This window comes from Sceloporus occidentalis, unplaced genomic scaffold, assembly GCF_023333645.1.
Source record: "Sceloporus occidentalis isolate IW3139 unplaced genomic scaffold, rSceOcc1.0.p SCAF_4, whole genome shotgun sequence".
NCBI lineage: Eukaryota > Metazoa > Chordata > Lepidosauria > Squamata > Phrynosomatidae > Sceloporus > Sceloporus occidentalis.
Window position 1 is genome coordinate 70,353,673 of NW_028316984.1, and position 24,465 is coordinate 70,378,137.

General features: G+C 40.0%; 1 protein-coding gene across 21 annotated transcripts in view; it reads left to right on the top strand.

Moving 5' to 3' along the window:
• The window catches only part of CLASP1 (cytoplasmic linker associated protein 1), a 248,553-nt gene extending 224,704 nt beyond the window's left edge, over positions 1 to 23,849 (top strand). For 9 of the 21 annotated variants that reach the window (XM_089520282.1, XM_089520286.1, XM_089520281.1 and 6 more), the window contains 4 exons: positions 1,329 to 1,457; positions 8,925 to 9,131; positions 18,695 to 18,811; positions 20,782 to 23,846. In XM_089520282.1, coding sequence (XP_089376408.1) covers positions 1,329 to 1,457; positions 8,925 to 9,131; positions 18,695 to 18,811; positions 20,782 to 20,868 — 540 coding nt within the window. In that variant the 3' untranslated portion in view covers positions 20,869 to 23,846. Of the gene's footprint in view, positions 1 to 1,328; positions 1,458 to 8,924; positions 9,132 to 18,694; positions 18,812 to 20,781 lie in introns of all 21 variants that reach the window. The other 12 variants (XM_089520294.1, XM_089520288.1, XM_089520295.1 and 9 more) reach the window with 3 other exon arrangements.
• Positions 23,850 to 24,465: the final 616 nt, after the last annotated feature.

Genomic DNA, 24,465 nt, shown 5'->3' on the forward strand with positions numbered 1-24,465 from the left:
ACATGCTTTATCTATCTTCCTATTTTATGTATACTTAAACTGAGATGTCACTAAAATATGATTCTTAAATCAGCTAATATAATTTTGTTGCATGGTTCTTACTGTTTTCTATTTGTGCCAAACAGCTCTTGCTGTTAGTGATGCATTGGAAGATTTAATCAGGAGACAAGTCATGTGCTAGCACATGAATTGCGCAGGTGAATACCAAAGCATCAGGATGTACTTTAAAAGTTCAGTCTGGAGCAAGTTAAACTAAATACTCTGTGTTGAAACTATAGGCACTGTTTGGAATGGCTGTCATTCAAAAATGCAACCCAAGAGTTACATAACCTGAGAAGTTGTTCCAGTATTCTCATTAATAACAGCCTTCCAATGTAAAGGCGTTGGTTGAATGTCAGGAAACTGCAGTACTGAATTACAAGAACTTTGATAGTTATTTCCAAAAGTGTTGCAGAATAAACTTAGAACACTGTTTGAAATTGCTGTGCTGATGATAATTGTTAGAATTACCAAAGTTCAGTAAGAGCAGAGTAGCTGAAACTTAGTTTTGATATCTCTGTCAAAGGAATTAACTGGATTATTTTTCTGTTATTCTGCATTTCAAAGCCATATACTGTCAAGACTTATTGTCTTGAGCATAAAAATTGGTCTTTGATTATTAGTATCCAACTGATTCTAATACAAATGTGTTATAGAATTTTGCAAATGAGCTGCAAACCCATGTTGTGTTGCTGCTGTGATTTTCAGTGCTGGCCAGGTCCTTCACAATCCTAATAACACTCATAGGTTTTGACTTGGGGTGGTCCGTACAGCATAATTAAATTTAAAGTAAGTGAGGCACATTACAGGTTGAGTATCCCTTATCTAGAATTTAAAAAACGAAAGTACTCCAAAATCCAAAACATTTTCAACTATATCACAAGTAGCATTATATGTACCTGTACTGTATTTGCAAGGCTGGAGAGAGATATGACAGGGGAGAGACACAATGATTTGTGAAATAGTGGGAATCCACTCCTTTCATAGATTCTCAGTCTCTCTTCAACCTCAGTCTCTCTTCAACCTGTCTCTAGGTATATGCAAAAACAGGTATTCCAAAACCTAAAAAAACAAAATATGGAACACTTCTGGTCCCAAGCATTTTCGATAAGGGATGCTTTATCTGTACTTATGAAATAGGCTTTCCATCTCTAGCAGGGAGTAAATATGGACCCAAGCAGAGCAAGTGCAGTGCAATGAGGTCTCTGATACGGTATGTTCCTGCAACAGAAGGGGAGATGAGAAAGATGTTTAGGGTGGTCTAACATGTACTGCTTCTTTTTATTTAGCATTCAATAAGAGCTCTGGCGTTAAGAGTGTTGCGAGAAATCTTGAGGAACCAGCCTGCAAGATTTAAGAATTATGCTGAACTCACTATCATGAAGACCCTGGAAGCACATAAGGATTCTCACAAAGAGGTGTGTAATACTGGTTATCTTGTTGCTCCTTAGAGAATGGATAATACCCCTAAAAAATCCAATGCAGAAATCTTGTTTTAGTTTTTGTTGTCAAATGATGTGGGTCTTAGGATGGTCCCCTTAGTGCTCAAATTTTACACTTCTAAAGCTTATATAATTGTTTGTTGTAAGAAATTTATTGGAGCATATATGTTGACCACCCGGGAAAGTATTAACACAGAATCCATGTCTCACTCTTACCTTTAATTTCACCTTAATAAAGAAATCAGAATTTAGCCAGCAGATACAAATGGCAGTGGTCTGAAATAATGGTATATGTTGGTATCCGTAATTTGTAATGGTAAGTACAGTGTGCCCGCATTATAGGCGGATGCGCCATACGCGGCTTCCAGCATATGCTGGAAGCTGCACTGGAAAAACTCCTCTCGCACCCTGGAAGAAGTAATGGGGCATATTTCTAATGGGGCTTGAGCATACACATTTTTCCCTTGTGCAGGGGTGTGTGTGTGTGTGTGTGTGTCCAAAACAGATCCCCACGTAAGGGAAGGGCGCACTGTACATAAAAAAGACTCATTCAGCATATTATATAGTTTTCAGGGCAAGTCTGAAGTGTGTTTATGAATACTTTAGAGATCAAATAATGTACCAGGCAAGGCCACAGGTAGAAGACATAGCCACAAATGGGCTGAAGATCAAATTCCAGATTTAATATATGAAGCAAAGAATGGTAAACTACAAGTTACTCTACAAGGCAGGACAAGAAAAACTGCATTATCAGTATGATGCATTACTAGCCTATAAGTAAATGTTCAGTAGGGTCTAGCTAACTCTTGGTCTAGGAGTCAGATAACCATCTTCAGGCTGCAGGGTCAGCTGGCAACCCTTAAGGGAGAATTGCCATCTAATGAGTGGCCTTGCCCTTGGCCTCATTTTGTGCCATCATCTGCATCATCTGGCTTTCTCTGGTGTTGCAGTATACTCATGCTCTAGATATGGCTTCCACATTGTATCTGTGTCTGTGCATAAACATGGAAGAGGCAGAGAAAAGATGAGATGGCACAGAAACAGAGTGAAAGGTCTGTACAATTCTGCCATGCTGCAAACTTCTCTTACTTTTGACTGGCTTCCTTCACTTCAACATTTGATTCTGTCAACCGTTTGATTTGGCAGTACCCACTGCTGGCTGGAGCCCCTGATCAGCTTTTCCCATGGGTCCATAGTCCTTTGTAAGAAAAAGGATATTGTCCCCTATAGAACTTAGTCTGACAAACTGGTTGAAGACCCAGAACTCTAGTGACAGTCAAGCTAAGGCATGAGAGACTGGAATTACCAGACTGAGACCCAGCTCGATACTTTCCATCTTTTGCTGAGTTCTTGCCAACCCATCTACTCCTTAACTTCATTCCTCAACCATATTTTGTACACGTCCAGTTGGATCCTATCTTTGTCCATAAATAAACCCCTCTGTGTTCATTGGGACTTACAAATAAATAAGTGTCCATTGAACTGTTACCTTTACTACAATGAAGTCAATGAGTTTAAGTTTCTAGAACTGTGGCCGGTTACACACTGGCACTTAGGACGTCCGCAGGATGTCCCAGTTTAAAAAATGAGTCTAATACGGACTCTGTCCGTACAATATGGCGCCGGCCGTTCCACACGGCCGGTGCCATCTTTACGTATCGGACGCATAGCGTCCGAACGTGTCGTGGCGCCTATGACGTTGTGAATGCGCCAGCGGCGCCTCGCGACATCATAGAGGCGCCACAAGAAGGAGCTCCTTTTTTGCTCCGCGCAGGAGCTGCGCGGTGTGGCTGCTACGGCTCCCGCACGGAGCAAGCGGCGGCGGCAGACCACCTCAAAGCAGTGGTCTATAACCCGCCCCCATGTACTTTGTTGGCTTCAGAATAAAGTATAAGACCATCTGGTATGGTAAAAAGAAAAGAGCACTCTTGGCTATGGAATGAGAGTAATAGGAGACTAAGCTGCAAAATATAGCCATGTAACTAGTGTAGCATTATGTTTGGAAGTGCAAGGTGGCACCACCTGGTTAAGCAACCAGCAAGGGGGGAAATGTGTAAGGACTGTCTTTAAAAAGAAGGGCCAGGAAATATTTAATCCATTTAATAAATCAGCATGCCTGTACTATATTTCTTGGAACCAGAGTCTCAGCATGACACTCTTTTTTTGTTAGCAGCATTTAGCAGCAGTTTTGTTAGCAGCAGATTTCCAGATAAAACTGTTGGACAAAACATTTTGTTCTAAAGGAGTGCCTTTATTGGCAGGCTTCTCTTGAGTGCACATTCTTTTTGTCTCACCTTGATTCTGTGTCCTTGTTGTTTTCTTTCTAAACCACTTCCACAATTGAATGGACTGCTTGCCATCATCAACCTCTCCCCCCACCTCTAGAATTTTCTATTCAGACCCCTTTTCTGGGGGTGGGTACAATTGTATTCAGATTGTGGGCAACATTTAAATTGCTTCAAACTTATTCTTTTGCCTGAGTTTGTTTTGGATGATGGGCATATCTTCTTTTGGCAGCATTCTTCTGCTAATTTTATTACAAAGCTTAAATTTGAAGAGGAAAGTCAAATTGAATGATGTCTCTTGTTTTATGTTCTGATAAAATTGGTGGTGGATTCTATAACTTGGTTCCTGCTCCATGAGCTTTTCAATACTGGGATCACATAACTTCAGTCATTCCCACTAATGTAATTTTAGCAAAGGTCTTTTCAAGATACATAACTTCCTTTATGAGATACGTGTGTCTCCCATGTTCATCCTGATTCTTTATTCTGTGTGGCTGGCAGGTTAGAATACATATCTTGGAAAGATAGGTAATACCTCTCTCCAACATCTCTCTCCCTCATCCCCAAACACACTTTGCCCAATTTAAATATGACAGTTGCTCAAATTCAGCAATAACCAGTGGATCCTTACGTTCTCCTTAGAACTTATGGTGGTTTCCCAAGTAAGATTTCTTTGAAGAAGAATTTCCTGTTGACCAAATCCTCATGTTCAAATCTTGTTGAAATCCTTGAGGAAGAGACATTGGTGTTTGTCATTGTTATCCCCAAGTGGATGGAAAATTATAGAGACATCCATGATCAGATATAACTCAATTAGTTTCTGCTAAAATGCATCTGGAAATACTGTGATGTATGTTCAACCATTAGACTTTCTTGCCTATGTGAACCTCACAAAAGCATATTTTTACATGCCAATTTCACATTGCTACTGCAGTTTTTCATTATTAATTTTTGAACAGTTCTAATACATCTTTAGACTTGGCTTTATTCTGTTTTTCCTAAGACTCGTTTTAACATGTTCCTAAACAATTCTTTCTTTCTACATGGAGTTAAACTAGAAGGCAAACACACAACTGCACTTCCTCTGTGACACAGAACTCTTTTGAATGACAAATCAGCTTGGAAATAGTGCTAGTGTCCCAGGCCAGAGAGCACACTAGAGTGGGGTAAAAACGCTAGAGATCAGCAGGGCATTCAACTACTGAGGGTTTGAAACCATCCCCCTCAATTTATTTCAGATGTTCAAAATTATAATCAGTGTTAATGGAAGACAAGGGAAATCTTCAGAGTGGAATAGATAAAGGTCTAAGAGGCAGGTTGCTGCTTTGTCATCTACTCTGGTAACAAATGGAAAGCTTTTATCTATCTATCCTTATCTCAAGAGATTTTTAAGAAGATTGACTTTATAAGCTCAACCAACTATTCATAGATTCCCTGCATAGATTTGAATTTGGTATTTTGAGCCAGTTTGTGAGGCTTCTGTGAGGTTAATGACTTTCAGAGTATCATTTCTTGTAGCAATTAAACCAATTGCTACACTCCACTCCACTACACTCTGAGGGAGTGTGTTCCAGGGCTGTTCGACAGTGGAACACACTCCCTCGGAGTGTAGTGGAGTCTCCTTCCCTGGAGGTCTTCAAACAGAGGCTGGATGGCCATCTGTCGGGGAAGCTTTGATTTGGATTTCCTGTATGGCAGGGGGTTGGACTGGATGGCCCTTGCGGTCTCTTCCAACTCTATGATTCTATGAAAAAGGAGGGTATCAGAAATAGCATCTCTTTCAGTAAATCCTAACTTGTGCAGGTTTGAGAAACACAAATTATTTTTTTACCATTATTTCTTCTGAAGTTTATGTTGCACATAAATATGAGTCAGACTGTAGAATTACCGACATTTTGCCTAAATCCAACACATCTGCTAGCAAGATGGTGACATTCATTGGATGTTAGAAGGGCAGAGAAGATTTACATAGAAAGGACAAAAGCAATTAGGCATACAGAAGCTTTATTTGTCTCTTTCTGTCCTAGAACCTTAGGATTCAAAGCAACTAAATAATAGTTTCCAGATGGTTGAAAAGTTTTATTTACCTATGCTATGATTACTCTTGCATTCTGAGACCACACATGTATGAGTCCATTCGACAAGATCAGTGAACATGACAACAGCATTCAGGGTAACATCTTTATTGGAAGAAGTGTATAAAGCACTTGGATGGAAGGAACCACCAACATTATAAGACATTAAAAAGTGGACACATTTAAGTCAGGACAGGGTGAACTATTTTACAAGCAATAATTAAGGAAACAGGCAACCAGTCCCACCCATAAGGAGTTCATCTTGGGTTTATCCCAATGGTTATGGATTGCACCTTCAGTTCTCCTGAGAATGAGAGGTTGATATGTACCATAAATTATCATTCTAGGAAGGTTGGAGGAGTAATCCACCACCCATGGCTGCTAATGAAGAATATATACGTGGAGAGCTATTCTCAGGAGTACTGAAGAAGCAATCCACAACCATTAGGGTAAAATGGTTACCTCCTAGAATGATCATTTATTACAGTCATTGTAGATTTTTGCCCTGCCTTTCCTCCCAACCTTGGTGAAGCCATTTTAAAACGGGTGTTATTGCACACCTCTGTGCCCAGTACAGAGGCATCCTGTACCCGAACTGGGCATCCCATACCCAATCCAGACTTCTCCCATACTTTGCAAAGAACAGGATTTTGCAAGGTATGGGAAAAGCCATGATCAGGTATGGGATGCCTCCAGATTGGGCACGGAGGCATGCGATAACATCCATTTAAAAAAAATTCACCCTGCCCTGAGGTTGGTAGGAAAGGCAGTGCAGTGCAATAATCTCAATTGAGAAGCACAACCATTGGGATATTCTCTCACTCCAGCTGATCAAGGCAGGGGACCAAAATTCCAAATTTATTTAAACAGTTGCCTGCTTCTCTCTCCCCTTCCGTTTTTCTTCTTGTGTCTTGCCACTGGTCCAGAATCTCACTCTCATTCTATAATACTAAAAAAAAAAAAATTAGACTATAGCTAGTTGGGCATTAGGTTACACACACATACACATATACGCTGTACTCTGATTCTTTCTATGACTAACTCTTAAGGATAAAAGCATGACATGTTTACTGAAAAATAAAAGCTTAGAAAAATACAGAACTGAATGGCAACCAGTCATTAACTATCTGAAAACTGAGAATGGTCTTAATGGTGTAATAGCTTTTGAAAAATGAAATCTGTGCATTAGTCAACAATAAATGAGAACTAACTAAAAATAAAAGGAGATACCAGGAAATATATCATGGTAAGAGAACAAATTAGAAATACAAAAGAGAAACTATACCCTCATGTAGGATATAGCCAAAGAGGTTACAAGAAAAAGGGGAAATATGAAGGTCATATTAGCCAGTGTAACTGGAGATCAGAAATAATCGCTGCAAAGGAAAGGAAGTTTTTTGTGCCTGTTTTTATGTAAATGTAATTAGTGTAAGATGTATGTATGTTTTGTTGTATGTTTGTTTATGGAATTTTAATAATAAAAAATTTTAAAAGAAAAAAAAAGGATAAAAGCATGCAAGGCTATATAACAAAACTGAAGGAGAGGGAGAAGCAGGCAATAGTTTAAACAGATTTGGAATGTTGGGCCCCTGCCCAGCTAGCGTGAGGAAGTATCCCAATGATTGTGGATTCAGCCTTCCTAAAATGATTATCCATGGTAGGTATCAACCTCTCATGCTCGGAGGTCTAAAATGACCAGAATACATGCAGCTGTCTAAGCAAATCTATTGTTCAGAGAAGCATGACACATCTATCTCATGAACCAATGAACTAATTAAACTATTTTTGGTCACACCTAATGTAATAGGCAGTCTCCCAATATGGGGATCATCAGTAGACATTAACTGTTTTGTTCACCAGATCACCTGTATTTTGAGAAACCAGGTTAGGCAACCTCCTTGGATTGGGAAGGAATCTGTGATCTCTCTGAATTCACTGAAATCTGAATCATCATATCAGTGACACAATTTCTGTCACCACAAAAGCCCAGCAATTCAACTGGGAAGTACAATTCAACTGGGAAACACAGGGAGATTTTTGCAGCAGTAGAGGAAATTTTGACAGTGGTAGGAACACAAGGTGTGTTACACAGGTGAATTTCATGTGTTTGTATGTGGGTGTAGGTGCTGCCCACCCATGCTTTATATTTACTTTGTGAAATAGTTTTCTTTCTTTTGAGTGATATATAGGTGTACATGAATTAAATCATGTTACCCATCTTAGTTATTTTACATTGGATGTACACTCACAATGTTGTTATGCAGCCTGATCAGTATATATCCTATGATGCAATGGGATATAATACACTGAGAGAAAATATACTGGTGCCTTAACTTAAAATGAGGATATGATCATGTTGAATAGACTGATGCCCATCCAAATTCATCATTTGACTTGGCAGCATGAATGCTATTCAGCAAACAGAGCAATAATTCCCAGTTTCTCCAGCAGATTTTGCACATACATATAATATATCATAAAGAGAAAATCCTGAGAGTAACTCAAAAGCATATCATTTTGAGAAGTAGGGTATCATATATATTTGCTGTATCTATTGCAGCCTGCTGCTGTATCTCGGAATTTACATATAACAAATTTTACCTAATGGAGTATTTCATCTTAGTTTGATTTTCTTAGACAGACCAAGAACACATATTTTCTATTCATTGCAAAGATATCTGTACAGCTGCCATCATGGTCCCAAAATGTAGCATTTACACATCTAAGAGATAAGTCACTGGCATACAAAACCTATGAGGTCCACTGTATCCTTCATGCTGCCGTTGGCAGTCCATTATCCTGTCATGTTTTATCTGCCATGGTTTGTGTATAGTAAAGAAAGAACTGGAAAAGGTCCTCTTGTGTCCACCATTTTTGGCAGAGACATTAGCATTTGTGGCTGTCGTTCTGCTACAAAAGTGAATTCATAAATATCCAGTCTCTGAGGAAATCAGCACAGTGTCATAAACCTAGAGACTCATGGTACTGACCAAATCCATGACTGTTTTTAGATATGGTGTGTGTGTTCTCCGTAAAGTACAAATCTGAAAAATAGAAATCTCTTCTTCTCTTTCTACATCCAGGTTGTGAGAGCTGCTGAAGAAGCTGCTTCCACTCTGGCCAGCTCCATCCACCCTGAACAATGCATCAAAGTGCTTTGCCCCATCATTCAAACAGCTGACTACCCAATTAATCTGGCTGCTATTAAAATGCAGACCAAAGTCATTGAGAGAATCTCAAAGGAATCTTTGCATCAACTCCTTCAAGATATCATCCCTGGGCTGTTGCAGGTGTGTGTGCCCTCCCTCAAGATTTTCTGTTGCTGGAACAGTTAACTTTTGTTCAGTATTTTGTTATATTGGCTTATGTGCTGTTCTGCTGGATGGAGAGTAGCATATAGTTGGGACTTAGTGCAATTCAGTGAATTGAAAAATGGTTTTTATTTTAGGAAAAATGCCAATATGGCTAGTTCCTGGTAAATAGAAAACACAGGAACATTTCTTATACCCATAACTCCCTTCTCCTCCATCACCAGTTTCCCGGATGACACACTCTCCAGCTCCCACGAAACTTTTTTAGAGTTTTGGGCCACCTTCTATTTTATGGGGGTAGATAGTAAACCAAAAGGTTTAACATGTAAATCACTTCCTCTCTATAAACAGTATACATACCCCACTGTCTTCCATGCCAGCATTCTCTGAAGATGCCAGCCACAGTTGTTGGAAAAGTGTCAGGAATAAACTTTTCTAGAACATGGGCTCATAGCCCAAAAAATCCACAAAAAACTACCAAAAGGTTTCATTTACTACCTTCAGCTGATAGTTCACTCAACTGTCTTTTGGCAAAGGAAACTCTGAAATTAAGGCAATGGGATGCATTCTGAGCATCAGTCTGGAAATGCTCAATTCTCCCAGATGTTCATACAACCAAACTAGTGAGGTACTATATCCCAGTGATGGTGTTTGGATCACATTTTCCTGCACCTGTGAACAGTTCAAGGTGTATGTATGTGTATGTTTGAGCTGCACAAAGCTTTATACAATCTAATAATAATAATAATAAAAAATTTATTTATATGCCGCCCTTCCTTCGATCAGGGCGGCTTACAGCATAAAAACAGACATTCAGGGCACAATTCAATAAAAAATACAATAAAAATACACAAAATACAGAATTACAAAAACTCAAACCCAACAGTAAAAAGCCCCATGGCCCAACCTCTTGGCCACGAAAGAGGAGGGAGGCCCGCAGGATATTTATTCGGGGAATGCCTGTTGGAATAGGAAGGTTTTCAGGTCCTTCCTAAATTGGGCCAGGGTGGTAGACGAGCGGAGCTCTATGGGCAGCGCATTCCAAAGGGCTGGGGCAGCTATAGAAAACGTCCTCCGCGAAGTGGAGGCTAACCTACCCCCAGGCACCTTCAGTAGCTGCTGCCCAGACGTTCTGAGGGTGCGAGGCGGAATGTATGGGGAGAGGCGGTCCTTTAGGTATCCTGGGCCCAAGCCATTTAGGGCTTTATAGGTAATTACCAACGCCTTATATTGAGCTCGGAAACGGATGGGCAGCCAATGGAGACCTCTTAAAACCGGTGTTATGTGGCTGGTCCTGGGAGCACCAGTGACCAGCCGGGCCGCCATGTTCTGCACCATTTGAAGTTTCCGAGTTTGGTATAAGGGTTGCCCCATGTAGAGTGCGTTGCAGAAATCCAATCTCGAAGTTACCAGAGCGTGTACAACAGTTTCTAGGTCCCTCTGGGCCAGGTATGGGCGCAGCTGGCGAATCAGCCGAAGCTGATAACAGGTGCTCTTGACCGTCGCATTCACCTGAGCCGTCAGGTGAAGCGACGAATCAAGCAGCACCCCCAGACTGCGCACGGAGTCCTTCACAGGGAGCGTGACCCCGTTCAGGACAGGTGGAACCACCGCCATTCCTGGACCAGGAGAACCTATTACTAGTACCTCCGTTTTCTCTGGATTCAGCTTGAGTCGGTTTTCCCTCATCCAGCCCATTACTGACTCCAGACAGGCCACGAGAGGAGAGACGCCATCCCCAGTCACTGCATCAGTCGGAGACATAGAGAAAATGATTTGGGTGTCATCAGCGTACTGATAACCCCGCGCCCCATGTCTCCGGATGATCTCTCCCAGCGGTTTCATGTAAATGTTAAATAGCATGGGAGACAGAATGGCTCCTTGAGGGACCCCGGTTTTGAGGGGTCTCTCATCGGAGCACACGTCTCCCAGCTGCACCATCTGGGACCTCCCAGTGAGGTAGGAGCGGAACCACTGGAGCGCAGTGCCCCCGACTCCCACCTCTGCCAGGCGTCCCAGAAGGATACCATGGTCTATGGTATCGAAAGCCGCTGAGATGTCCAAGAGCACCAACAGGGACACGCTTCCCCTGTCGATGCCCAGACGGAGATCATCGACCAAGGCGACCATGGCCGTCTCAACCCCGTAGCCCGCCCGGAAGCCAGTTTGAAATGGGTCCAGATAATCCGTTTCATCCAAGACCGCCTGAAGCTGGATAGCAACCGCCCTCTCGATCACCTTTCCCAAAAATGGTAGCAGCGAAACAGGCCGATAATTATTATGAACCAGGGGGTCGAGGGAGGGCTTTTTTAGGATCGGTCTTACAATGGCCAATTTGAGATCCGATGGAAATTGCCCATCCCTCAAAGATGAATTAATTATCCGGCGTAACAATGATGTTACCGCCGGTCCCCCCTGGGCCGCTAACCACGAGGGACAGGGATCAAGAGAACAGGTTGTCTTCCGAACACTTCCGAGGATCTTGTCCACATCCTCAGTACTCACCAACTCAAACTGATCCAGTTTAACATAGTCCACGGAGGCTCTGGACGCTTCTACCCTAGGTTCTGCAATAATGTCGGCGTTCAGACTTTCGCTTATACGAGAAGTTTTATCCGCAAAAAAGTCGTTAAACAAGTCACAGCAGGCCTTAGAAGGTTCAAGGATCTGGTTCAGGGTGGAAGGGAGCTGAGTTAGCTCCCTGACCACCCTGAACAACTCTGCCGGACGCGACTCAGTGGACGCAATCCGAGCACCATAGAACGAATTCTTTGTTGCTCGTATTGCCTCTCCATAGTCCTTTAATAGTTGGTCTAGGAGAGTCTTGTCGTGGCCCTATACATCATATAAAGTATTTCTTAGAGTCGACCTTCCCTTTTCTTTAGGACCTGCTGGTTAGGCCCTTTATTTCCTCATTGCTTCACCTTTCTGTCAAGAGCTTGAGGCAATGTATGGTGCAATTCATCAAAATACATACATCACTGAGGTTTTTTTTTTTTTTTAAATTCATGCTTATTAAAGGCTAATCTAAAGTTTAAATATATGAGTTTATCCAGTGCTATTATGTTATTTTCTCTTCAGTCATGCTTTTGGAAGATATGCTTGTCTGTCTTTCCTTGTCCTTTCCCCTCAGGGCAAGTTGGTTTTCTTATAAGCCTGAGATGGCAGTTGCAGGAGAGAAGAGTCACCCCACCCAGAACCATTAGGAGCTTTGGTGACAAGGAGAAAACTCCCCCCACAGCTTCTCTGTCTCTTTCTCATTGCAAGCTTCAGAAATAATAAGAAAAAACAAAATCACATGCCCTCATTCAAAACTGTACCTAGAGAAGTCTTTGGGGGTGCCTCCTTATAACCTGGCACAAATGTTTGTTTTAGACAGGCATTTTAAAAATTGTCTTTAATTTCATGTTAGCTGTCAGAATCTAAACAATCCAAGGTCAGTGAAAATGCCTGTGAAAATGCTATTAGCTAGAGATTATTCATTTTCATGATAATTGGGGCTGGCAGTGCTAACTGAATGCTTAAATCCAATAGCATCCTAATAATTATACCTTTATTGTGCCAACCAAAATGCATAATTACATGTTGCAAGCTTTTGAAGTCACACTGGCTTCTTCATCAGGCAAACAGGAGAAAAAAAATTGAAGATGTTAGCCATAGGCCATGCAAGCTACAGGAAAAGAAATTCCACCTCAACATTAGGAGGAACTTCCTGACAGTAAGGGCTGTTCAACAGTGCAACAAACTCCCTCGGAGTGTAGTGGAATCTCCTTTCTTAGAGGTTTTTAAACAGAGGCTGGATGGCCATTTGTTGGGGATGCTTTGATTGTGATTTCCTGCATGGCAGGGGGGGTTGGACTGGATGGCCCTTACAGTCTGTTCCAACTCTATGATTCTATGACAGTAAAGGCTATTTGACAGTGGAACACACAGAGAGTGGTGGAGTCTCTTTCCTTAGAGGTCTTTAAAGAGAGGCTGGATGGCCATCTGTCGGGGATGCTTTGATTGTGATTTCCTGCATGGCAGGGGTTTGGACTGGATGGCCCTTGCGGTCTGTTCCAGTGCTATGATTCTATGATTCTATCTAATGTTTTTCTGATGCAAAACATGAAGACTTCTTGAGAAATTCAGTTTTCCCTACCTACATGGGAGCCTGTGGCTTCACAAAGGAAGAAGACATGATGGATTCCAAGGAGACATCTTTGAATTGTAAATGGGCATTAAATTTCCTTGACTTTGAAAATCTACTAGTGCCACATGGCCAAAGGGAGAGGTGCCAGCATGTAGATAGCCCTCCCTACCAGCTGAACTAAGACCAGAAACAGAAAATGCATGCCTATGACTAACGTCTTCAATTTTTTTCTCCTGTTTGCCTGATGAAGAAGCTTGTGTGACTTCGAAAGCTTGCAACATGTAATTGTGCATAAAGGTATCATTGTTTGGGATGTTACTGGATTTGCTATATGGCCAACATGGTGTTTTGTTTTGTTTTGTTTGAATGCTTAAAGGTTGGCTGATATTTGGGGTGGGTTTCCATTCTTTTCTTTTTTGGTTTTTTGAGTTCAACAGAATACAATAGACAAAGAATAGAATAGCCCAAATGAATTCTCTTGTCCTAACTGTGCCTTGAAACAGCAGCATGAAGTGGGCAGCTAAGTTTTATTAGTGCTCTTTCCTTTGAATGTTACTAGATCCAAAATCACATTGTACAAGGTCAAAACTAGGTTATGCCTTACAGACACAGCTCTGTGTTTGTGGCAAAGAGCCATGTTACAGCAGGAAAGTCTGGCAGAGTTCCAGCTGAGTCACTCAGCATCCCTAGTTGTCCTTAGGAACATGTGCTATCATATCACATTGTCTCTGTGCCTAAATATTCAGAGCAGCATGTCTGCTGTTCGATGTCCAGCTCAACCACTGTCCACATAGGCAGCCCAAAGAGATACATACAGTTTGTAACAAAGACAAAATGCTGTTTTTAAATGTTATTCTTGCCTCCTCCCAGCAATAAATTGAATCTATGTTTTAATGTGCTCTATATATAAATATAACTGCAATTCAGACAACATTATGAAAAGGAAATTCTGTGTTCTCCGACCTATCTGCATACTTGGAAACTGATAGCATCTGCAAGTTAGTTTTCTTGTAGATACTTATCACACTCCCTGAATTCCCAGAATTTGATGAGTGATTTACACAGTTCAGAATTTGCAAAACAAACATTGATGTCTTTGGGAATTTACAATTATTTCACTATGCTGTTTCTAAGATTAAAATAAATCCACAAAATGGCATCCTCGGTCCACGTACCAGTAAATGTTTGTAATGAAAGGCTGACAATTTATTCTGTAATTCTCAGCAGAAAAATCACTGTTGGGGAAAAGCCTAAGCACCCATTCTTCCCTGCTGCACCATTGAAATCACAACGTCCTGAAGCTATTTTTCATTGTAAAAAAAGAACAAGAAGGCATTGAGTCTTCATTTTATATACATATCATACAAGCGGTACTTAATCCTGAGCTAATGATGCAATCATTCGTTCATGATCACTCTTCTCTTTGATCTTGAGAGAGTCTCTTTAGAAAAGAATACCATCTGAGTTAGGAAAAGTCCCAACATTATCAAGGAATATTGCCTTTTTATCCATAATTCCCAGAATCCCTCAGTAAACAAAACTACTTGGCCATATTGGTTAAGAGACTTGAGAGCTGTCTAAAAAAGTAACTTTTCCAGGCTCTGTTGGTTGCAATGATACAGTCAAATCTAGTGGTACATTGGGAGAATTTCCTTACTAGAAAGGGTGACTATCAGAACACACATGCTAACTTATGTTTCTGCTTGCTTTTGTTAAAATGTTGGCTAGTGCAGTACCCATTTGGAGTTGCCATTCTGTCATGGAGCAATGAAATTGTTTTGAGGTTGTTCAGTGTGAGGAGATCTCTGTTAGATCCCACACAAGATGCTAAGCCATACTCATACTGGTCTCTAGCTAGATATGAGATATAACTGTCATGCTTTGGAGCTTTATAATGCCTGAGTATTACATATAACTATATTTAGTACTCATGAAGAGGATGGAAACTCAGCACTTCAGGATCTTAGAGGAGCAGCGGTTGCCAAAAGACAATTTTGACAACAAAATGAAGAAAACAGAGAAGAAATGGAGGAGCTTTTCCTTTGAATAGTTTTGGCTATTGAAGAAAGAAAAAAAACAGGGGGCCACTGAAAGTCTCAAAAATATTTTTTTCTGCAAGTTCTGTACTGGAGGTCAACCCCTTGGTTTTTGTGAATTATCACATTCTCTAGATTGGTGGGAGGATGAATCCACCCAACTTGTGTTTCTGTCACCACCTAGAGATACACAGAAAGAAGAACTGAAGCCTTGCATAGCTGAAACAAATAGACTTTGCTGACTCTTCCATTTTAAAATGTGACTCAAGCCTTTTCTTCTCTGTAGGTTACAAATTATGCTTTATCATAGTTCATGGTGTTTTTTTTAAAAGAAACTATAAATTAAAAATAGCATGAGAAAGGCATGGAGTTATATAATGCAGGTAGGTAAATTGTCTTGCCAAAATGGAGGAAAATATTATGATTTATAGTCCATTTTGTTGTTCTTACAAGATTTGACTTATCCTTTTGCCTAGTTGTGAGAACAGTGTGCTTTTTTTCTAGCTACCCTGCTACAGTAATTCAAACAATGGGAAAATGTTAAAATGCTAAGATTAACCATATGTTTAAAGGCTAGAGATTACCAATCCCTTGTCTGTTACAGTTGCCCAACAATAAGATTTTACGTATCCATGATGTGGAAAACAGAGCCTGGGAATCTGACGCTATCACACATCTGCTCTGGAAATATAAATTGATGATGCATGGTATTTTAGACTTGTCTTCTATTTGTAAGGAGAAAACCTATCACATACACTTCAGCATTTCACAGATGAAAATGGGGACATATCTGGTCAATCAACATCAGAGTGTGATCAAGATGGCAAAAGTTATTAATGAGGAAGAATAGATAAGCTAGGAGAGGTTGCAGCAGTTTGCTTTTACCTGAGCTGACTCAGAAGGGTGAGATTCCACTTCCTTCTCTTATCTGCTCCCTGCCAAATTAACTGATACAAACAACCTTTACCTTTTGAGTGCAGTTTGCAGCAAGTGAAGTGAGTTGAGGATAAAAGGAGAAAGAAGGAGGAGGAGACCGAAATTGGGATATGTTATAAAAAGCTGAAAAAGTGGATCAACAGATGATTACATGGGACTGGTCCTGCCAAATATTGAAAGTTGGAGGGTATGCTATCATGGTCTTTTCACAATCCTTATTTCCCCTTCTGGGCTGACCTAGTGTTACACAGTAGCACAAAGATTAGAAATATGGGCTGAAGCTCCTTGTAGCATTTTCCCAGCAGAGGTCACTCTGATCTCAGGGCACAAGCAAACCATAAGCTCCATACCACTCTCTTTCCTTTCTGTCAGGGCCTTTCCAGATAGTTCTTTTAATGCAGTCTGCTTCCCAAGCATTATCTTGTTGAAGATATCTTGCCCATTTAGGTATGAATTTGAGGCAAAGTCTGCAAGGGCTCAGGTGCCGAATTCACTGATGCCCCCAGTTCTTTCAACCACAGGTCTAATTATCTAAATTTATAATATTACATTTTATAGCACTCCCTCCAATAGTGATCTCAGCTGTTGAATGCACACAACATCCAGCATTCCACTGAGAGCAAGTCCACTGAGAAGCAAGAGGAAAGGTGTCTGCATGCTTAGAGGACTTCAAAGTGTGCAGAAATAGTGCTATCATTGGTAGGAGTGCTAGATAATGCTAAATGCACACATACCACAGCCAAGCAACCTAATGGAGGCTGAGTGTGTTCAGTGTCTACAGAATGAATGGGTGGAGTGGAAAACCAGGGTGCAAAAAAATCAAATTGAATATCCTGGAAGAAGACTGCAGTACCAAACAAGAGCACCACACATGAATGGCATTTGTCACACATCCCTCTTTTATCTCCTGATTCCCCCCCCCCCCTTCTGTTCACATCTATATTTACATCTTAGAATTAGTAATTGTTTTATTGGTCAAAGCTGATTCTTGTTTTATTTTAGTTGTGTTTCAGGACATCTTTTGAGAAATGCAAATATAGGAATTCCTTTTGTTCATAAGCAAGTATGGCTTAGCGCCTAGGGAATTTATTACCTAACATATTCTCTTATAAAACTGAATAACCTGCTTCTCTGCTCTAAATTAGCAAACCACATCCTAGCCCTTGGTTACTAAACACACAGTACAACCCTACGGGGCTCAGATGGACACATGGGGTTTCTTGAGCACAGGGACAATCACTGTTGCCTACCTGGTAATACACTCTCTGTAATCTGTAAAGCCATATCTCTATTTTTCTATCCCTTCTAGGGGTTTCTGGGAATGCTAGCTTTCAGGGGAGAAAAGGAGGGAAAGCCCCTTTCCAGGTCACAGAGATAAGCTTGATATGCAGTAGTTACTAAGTAAACGTAAATATCACATGTCATCCAGAGTTTTCCTTTCTTTAACATTTTAGGTCATTTCCCCCTTTGATTAGATTGTAAATGAAGCACTCGCCTTCTTATGCTTTGCTGTCTACTAATATTTTATTAATTTGGCGGAAGTAGTTCTTTGGATTTTTAAAAAAATACTGTCATAATCTGATGAACTATAGGTGATTGTTTTAATGCTCCTTGTGCTGAATCTAGGAATCAGGGTTCCTGGACCAAAACAGGGAGTTTTTCTCCCGGTCCAGTCCAAAACAGATTACAGCAAGTTTGTGAAGGCGCGCCTAAATTCCTTCCCGCTGCCTAACAACAAATTACACTTCTTTTTTTCCAACATACATTTATTTATTTATTTCACTTCTATTCTGCATTTCTCCCAAAAAGGGACCCAAGACAAATTAAATATATTATTAAAACAATCACTTCTCAATTCCTTAGGGTTGGAGTGAAGTCATATTTCCTAAGTATTGCTTATTGTAGCTAAATAATTTTTGGCATCTCCTCTTGTAAATAAACATATTGGGGGATTTCCTTTGAAGGTTGTTTCACATCTCTAGATTGATTGACAGAAGCAAGTAGACAAATAACTGATGCTTTCAGGCCATCCATTGTTAAGAAAGGAAATATGCAATTAATATTCATTCATTTGACTCTTTGTTAGTTAAATACACAAACATACACACACATATATATTCAGGTGGATTCTGCGTATGTATGTCTAGATCACTGGTCAGTATTAGTTCTAAATTGTATTACCAGATGGGATGTTAGTGTTTGCAGTGCACCAGAAGACCTCTAACTAATTTCTCTTTTCCTACAGGATAGCTTCCAACTGGTTTAGTCACTTGCAAAGCCTGTTGCAATGATGCAGCTGTTCAAGAGTTTTAACACATTTGGGCTTTGAACCAATGTTGTCACCTGCCCCAGTGAACCTTTTGAATGTATACTAGGAAAAGAAGAAGACTCATGAAGAAACCTTTGATTCTCCTAATTCTCTCTTTTTTGTTATCTAGGGCTATGACAACACAGAAAGCAGTGTCCGCAAAGCCAGTGTATTCTGCCTTGTGGCAATCTATTCAGTTATTGGTGAAGAACTGAAGCCTCACCTTGCACAGCTCACTGGGAGCAAGGTATGTACACAACTCCATGTGTGGCTTGCTTTGGAAGCCAGAACATTCTATCTGGGGTACATGCAACTTTCAAAACAACCACTGAACAGTATTTAGAGCAGTTGTTCCCAGAGAGTGTGTTGGCCTTACAAGTATTCAAGAGCACTGTTGGTCTCGCAGTTCCAGCTGCATGACTTACCCTGCTTCTGCTCTGTCATAGTAGCTTTTGAGAGTGTAAATAGGTATCGTTGTGACATACGCAAAATGTCAAAGGCTAGGAAAAAATTGGGAAACATTGTCATAGATATTAAAAATCAATCTTTTGATCAGGAGACAGTTAAATGAAGTTATCAGAACTATGTAATTATGGGTGCTTTTATTAGATGAAGGATGGAATGAGTTCTTGCCTTTTTGCTGTGGCTCAAGGCAGCTTTAAAAAACCAAAACAGAAAGCTATAAAAACACATATATAGTTATAATTCTAAATAAATATAATTAAATTTAAAATGTAAATAACAATGTATGGTGTTAAAAACAATTTAAAACATTCAAAAAACATATCCATTAACAACATAAAACATATTTCTTAAAATGGTAAGAAATAAAATAGTTCTATGCACTATTAAAAGGTATTTCCTGAAAAAGAATCAGTTATACAGAATCCAATTTTTATTTTAAAAAGTCCTCACTTGCTGACAGAAGAGCAAGGAGGGAGTCAAAGCAGCCTCCCTAAGAATCTGAGCGCTGCTACTAAGAAGGCCTCCTGCATGCCCACCTGACACCTATGTGATGGGATGTCCTTCCTGAAGGTTGAGGCTGGTATAAACCCCGTTTTTGCATTTTTTTAAAAAGAATGTCTTTTTAAAAATTCCTTTTTAAAAAAAAGTATTTAAATGAATTGAAAGTGTATGTATTCATTTTGCATAGATTTAAATGAAAGTGTATATATTCATTTTGCATGGATTGAAACCGATGGCTGGCATCCAGAAAGAATAATAATGTAAGAATGATGATGATGTGCAAATTACCCTCATCTTGGTTCAGAGTAGACCTAGCTCATACCAGCTATTTATACCCACACATACACACACAAATTGGAAAATAACTTGTTTTCAAGTCTGTTCTGAATTTCAGACTCTGACATGCTTCCTATAACATTAGCAGCATAAGTAGGGGAGAACCAAGTGCCACCTTCAACCCCTCCTGTAAATGTATGACTCTGCTTCTCACAAAATATGCCTGGCAATGGCAGTGACAACAAGAGGGAAGTGTCCTAGTTTGAAGAGATTGGCAACTTCCAAAGGTTCAGGAGCTAAAAAGAGTTTAGTTTGAGCAGAGGGAAGGCCCCACCTGGCACTTTTAAAACATAACAAAAGCGACCCCTGATGCTAGGAGAACCCATGAGCTTGAAGTTTGGGTTTGGCTTCTGTTCAGTTTTCAGGGAGTCAATTTCAAATTTACATTATGCTCACATTTTCACAATCACTATGAGTTCTTCTTGTGAGCCTAACCCCACAAAACTGTGAACTTTTTTGCCATTGCTTTTAATGAAATAGTTGTTGTAGGAGGCAAGTAAGATGGAAACCATATAGAAAGGATAGAGCAATATCACACATGTTATGAGAATTACTGTATTGCAATCAAGAAACAAGTAACAGATATATGGATTTTCTCTCTAAAGTTCTTGACTGCTAAACGTAATAATGGCATAAACAGGAATAAATCTAAGAACATTCTTAATGTTCTTGGTTTTAAATTGTTGAGTAAATAAAAGAGTAAGTCTTCATTAGCTATGGCATGAGAGTAATCTGTGTAATACATTTAAAAACTGACTGCTTACTTGAACTATAGTAGCAATGAATCCACAGCAGGGGGTCACTGATCATAGTCAGATTACGTGTGCACAGGTTCCCCGCAGTGATGTACTCTGAAATGGGGAAATTTTTTTGAGAGAGAATGGGTATTACTTCTTTTTCTCCCCTACCTTTCAGATGAAACTCCTGAATTTGTACATAAAGAGGGCCCAGACCACCAACAGCAACAGCAGCTCATCTTCAGACGTTTCCACACACAGTTAATGGAAACCTTGGGACATGCCTGTAGACATAGAAGCAATCAGCTGTGCCTCTCAGAGACCCTCCCCTCATCAGCACACTCCATCGCTGACGGAGGCCATGCAGAAATTTATTGCAATCAGTATTTTAGTCCTTTTAAAGCTTTTTATGGTAGGATCTACTTGGTATTGAATGTAAAGGAAGCAAGGCCTGGGTTGCAGTCTTCATTTTAAAAAAAAGAGCAGTAGAATGCTGTAGGTAAAAGACATTGCACTCACCTGTAGTGTAGTCATTTCTAAACTTGAAAAAGTTCCAAAGCTATGTACATCCATGTTTTACATCAAAGGAATTTCTACACTGTTGACAGAGAATGGGTTTATATTAGCCTACAACTGTCTTAGTCAAACTTTTGACTATTTCCTTCACTTTCTGCAGTTTCTCAAACATTTACAGCTGAGTTTAAAATGTGAAATAGTCTGGCTTTTTTTAAAAGAGAAAACATGTACAGGTTATAAAATCTGGCTCCTCAACTAGGAGGTGCCGGTGCTGGCATTTTCTTTTTTTTAAATTTAATAATACCATCATCTGAGTAACACAGGTTGTGGAAATTTCCCCAGAAACCCTCATCAGATTTGAAATGGCACTGTTTATATAGGGCAATACATAATTAGTTGAGAGTAGCTAATTTAAGAACTGCTTCTGTATAGCTCATTCAATTATTTTTCCTCATTGTATTTCAGCATTTTTTTCAATATTTTTGAAAATTGCTTCCCCCAAAGGCTGTGCAAAATACTATAATGTATTCTCCATTATTGCTTTAGAGATGGTTCTGCCCATGTGGCGCAGCTTACTCTCACGCTGCCTTTTATTTTGATTTTTTTAATGGAACTCTTCTGTTACAGTCTTCACTGGGAATTGTCAATTCCTTCTATAACTAACTTTATCTAGCATGATGAAATCTGTTAGTATGCACTGAGAGTGAATGCACTGTACTGTCACTAAACTGGTCAAGCATCAACACTGACATTATCAGAGGAACTGGTAACCTTCTCCTAAGAAATATATGTGAAATTTGCTCATACTGCTGCTTCAACCCTCCAAAAGAAACATGTATTTTCCAAAGCTTGATTGGCTTCCTGAGAACTGCAACTCATATAATCAGGCCTTCCTTTCTTAATAAAATACTGCTTTTGTTTGTCAACAGATGTTCCTCAGTGTGACACTTGTTCTGTTAAGACTCCCTCCCCTGTCAAAAGTTCCCCATCCTTTGAGTACTCCCAAGAGTATGTTGCCCCCTCCCAACCACCATACAATCTGGCTTATTTATGATCTTCTTTTGTGTCTAATGTACATAGCAAATGATTTCCCTTCTCTCTCAGCATTTTAGACAGGACCCTGTTTGTTAGGTAGTACTCAAAGGGCTAGCTCAATCTGCACCAGTTGCTTTCTTTGAAGCTGTACAATCTGGGGAGGGTGTGGGTAGGCATGTGTAAGTACTCTGGGCACAAGGACCCTTTGGCTACTGATCGCATACATACTGGTGGAGATAAACCTGCATATTGTTGGTTCTTCACTGCCAGATTGGGTAGATCTCCATCAGCACTGTCCAAATGTCTGCAGCTAGCTTCCCACCCATCCCCGCTGCCTCCTTATGCAGGGCTTTAACTTTTCATGAAAATGAAAACAAAATATTTCTTTTCTTTGTATTCTCCTCCTACTCCTCCTTTATCTTTTCCTGTCCCCTTCCCTCCCTAGCCTCTATATCTGAGAATCCGCACAGAACAACCTTGCCTGCTGTCAGGTTGCCTTAGATGGTGACATCCATGCTCTTAATGGGACACCAGCGTTCCCAGGACATACGCAAACAAACCAATGCAACCCCTTTCACCATCTGGAGTCCTGTAGGTCTCTGATGTAGTGCTGAATTAACTGAGGAATGTGGCTGTCTTTTTAAAGGTACACTATGTGTGCGTGCCTGGATTATAATACAACACAAGACTTTTCTATCGCTTCCTACTAGCTTCTCAATAACCTGTATAAGTAATGTAACTTGCAACATTGTCATATAAATCTTCTTTCTACCACCCCTCCCAGCCCCTTGATTTATCAAGTGTAATAGTTCATATTAAAGGACAACAGAGAAATGTTTGTAGAATGCAGCAGGACTTTGCTAACTGTAATAATAATGTTTTAAATGGGAAGGACAGGCTTATCAAGCCTTTCAAAACAGTCAGCCATCAGAAACAAGTTTGTTGGCACAGTGTTCATGCGCATGTATTTAATTTTTATTTTTGGGTTGGTTATTTTATTTTAATTTTTTTGCGCTTTTGTCATGTTACATCCATATCTGTATTTATATCTTATTTGTTTCACTTTTGAGTGTATCATGGCAAATGTACAGATGTTTTTATGTTAACATTTACATGATAGAATTTGCTAAAAAAAATTAAATAAAACCTTTTGCGTTTGCCCTAGAATAAATGAAAGTTACCTTTAAGTCCTTATGGGAGCTTCTTTGCACGGCAACATGGTCATAATGAACAATCTCTACAATCATTGTGGATGAAGTGTCTCCACTGAAGCATGATTGCTGAAACCCCAGGCAAACTTGTGGCACCATCCAGTTTTATATCCATAAAGTAGCAGCTTAAACCTGTGTAAACACTCAAAGTGTGTTCATGGGGATCAGGGTAATCATAATGGCTCCAACATAGCCTCTCACTATGGCCAAACATGCATTGGAAGACCTATCTACACAGTGGGAAAATGGGATTTTGAGATCACATGATTGGCATGTAGCCAATAATATCCAAATATTTTGACAAGGTCATACTGCTTACCTATCCTTGACCTGCTGCCTTCTGTATACTTTGATTGTGTATATAGGGCTCCTTATTACATTTCAAGGGGCCTCCTACTTGAGGGATAATCTGCTGTTCATGTTTTTGACCAAGATCAAAATTAATACAAGACAATCATTGTCTTAAATTACTTAAATTTATTGGCACATTTTATCCAGAAGAGCTCTTTGAGCTTCAGCATGTACTTAAAATAAAGCTCAAGTTGCTTTCCTTTGTCTTTGCATTAATGTTGACACAAAATGTCCAGACTGTGCCTTCCCTCTTTCTCTTCAATAATATCTTGCAAATACTTTTATTTATACATTAATGGGACTTGCTTTCAGATTTTGTCCTTGAAAAAAGGCAACTAAAGATCCCTTTAGTGGTGCAAAGTGGAGATTTCAGGATGCTTTGAATTCCAAAGAGTAGCTGCGTCAACAACTGGGAATCCTAGGATATGTTAAAGCATAATCCTAACCAGCACTGTATATCAAGCAAGGCAATACAACTGAAAATACCCTCTCTTGTTGCCATGTATGACACTTCTGGTGGTGAAGCTGTCCCTAGAAGAAATCAGCAGATTATCTCAATACACAGGCAAGCTGATATGGAAGTAGGCAGTTGTTTAAGGTAGCTGTTAAAATGCTTCATCATTAAGTACACACACTGGAAATGTTTGGAAATAAAACAAGTAATGAAACACTCTTAATAATGACAGCATGAAGTCCCAATGTTCAGTCTCTGTTAGTGATCTGGTTGCTGCATCATGTACTAACTTGGC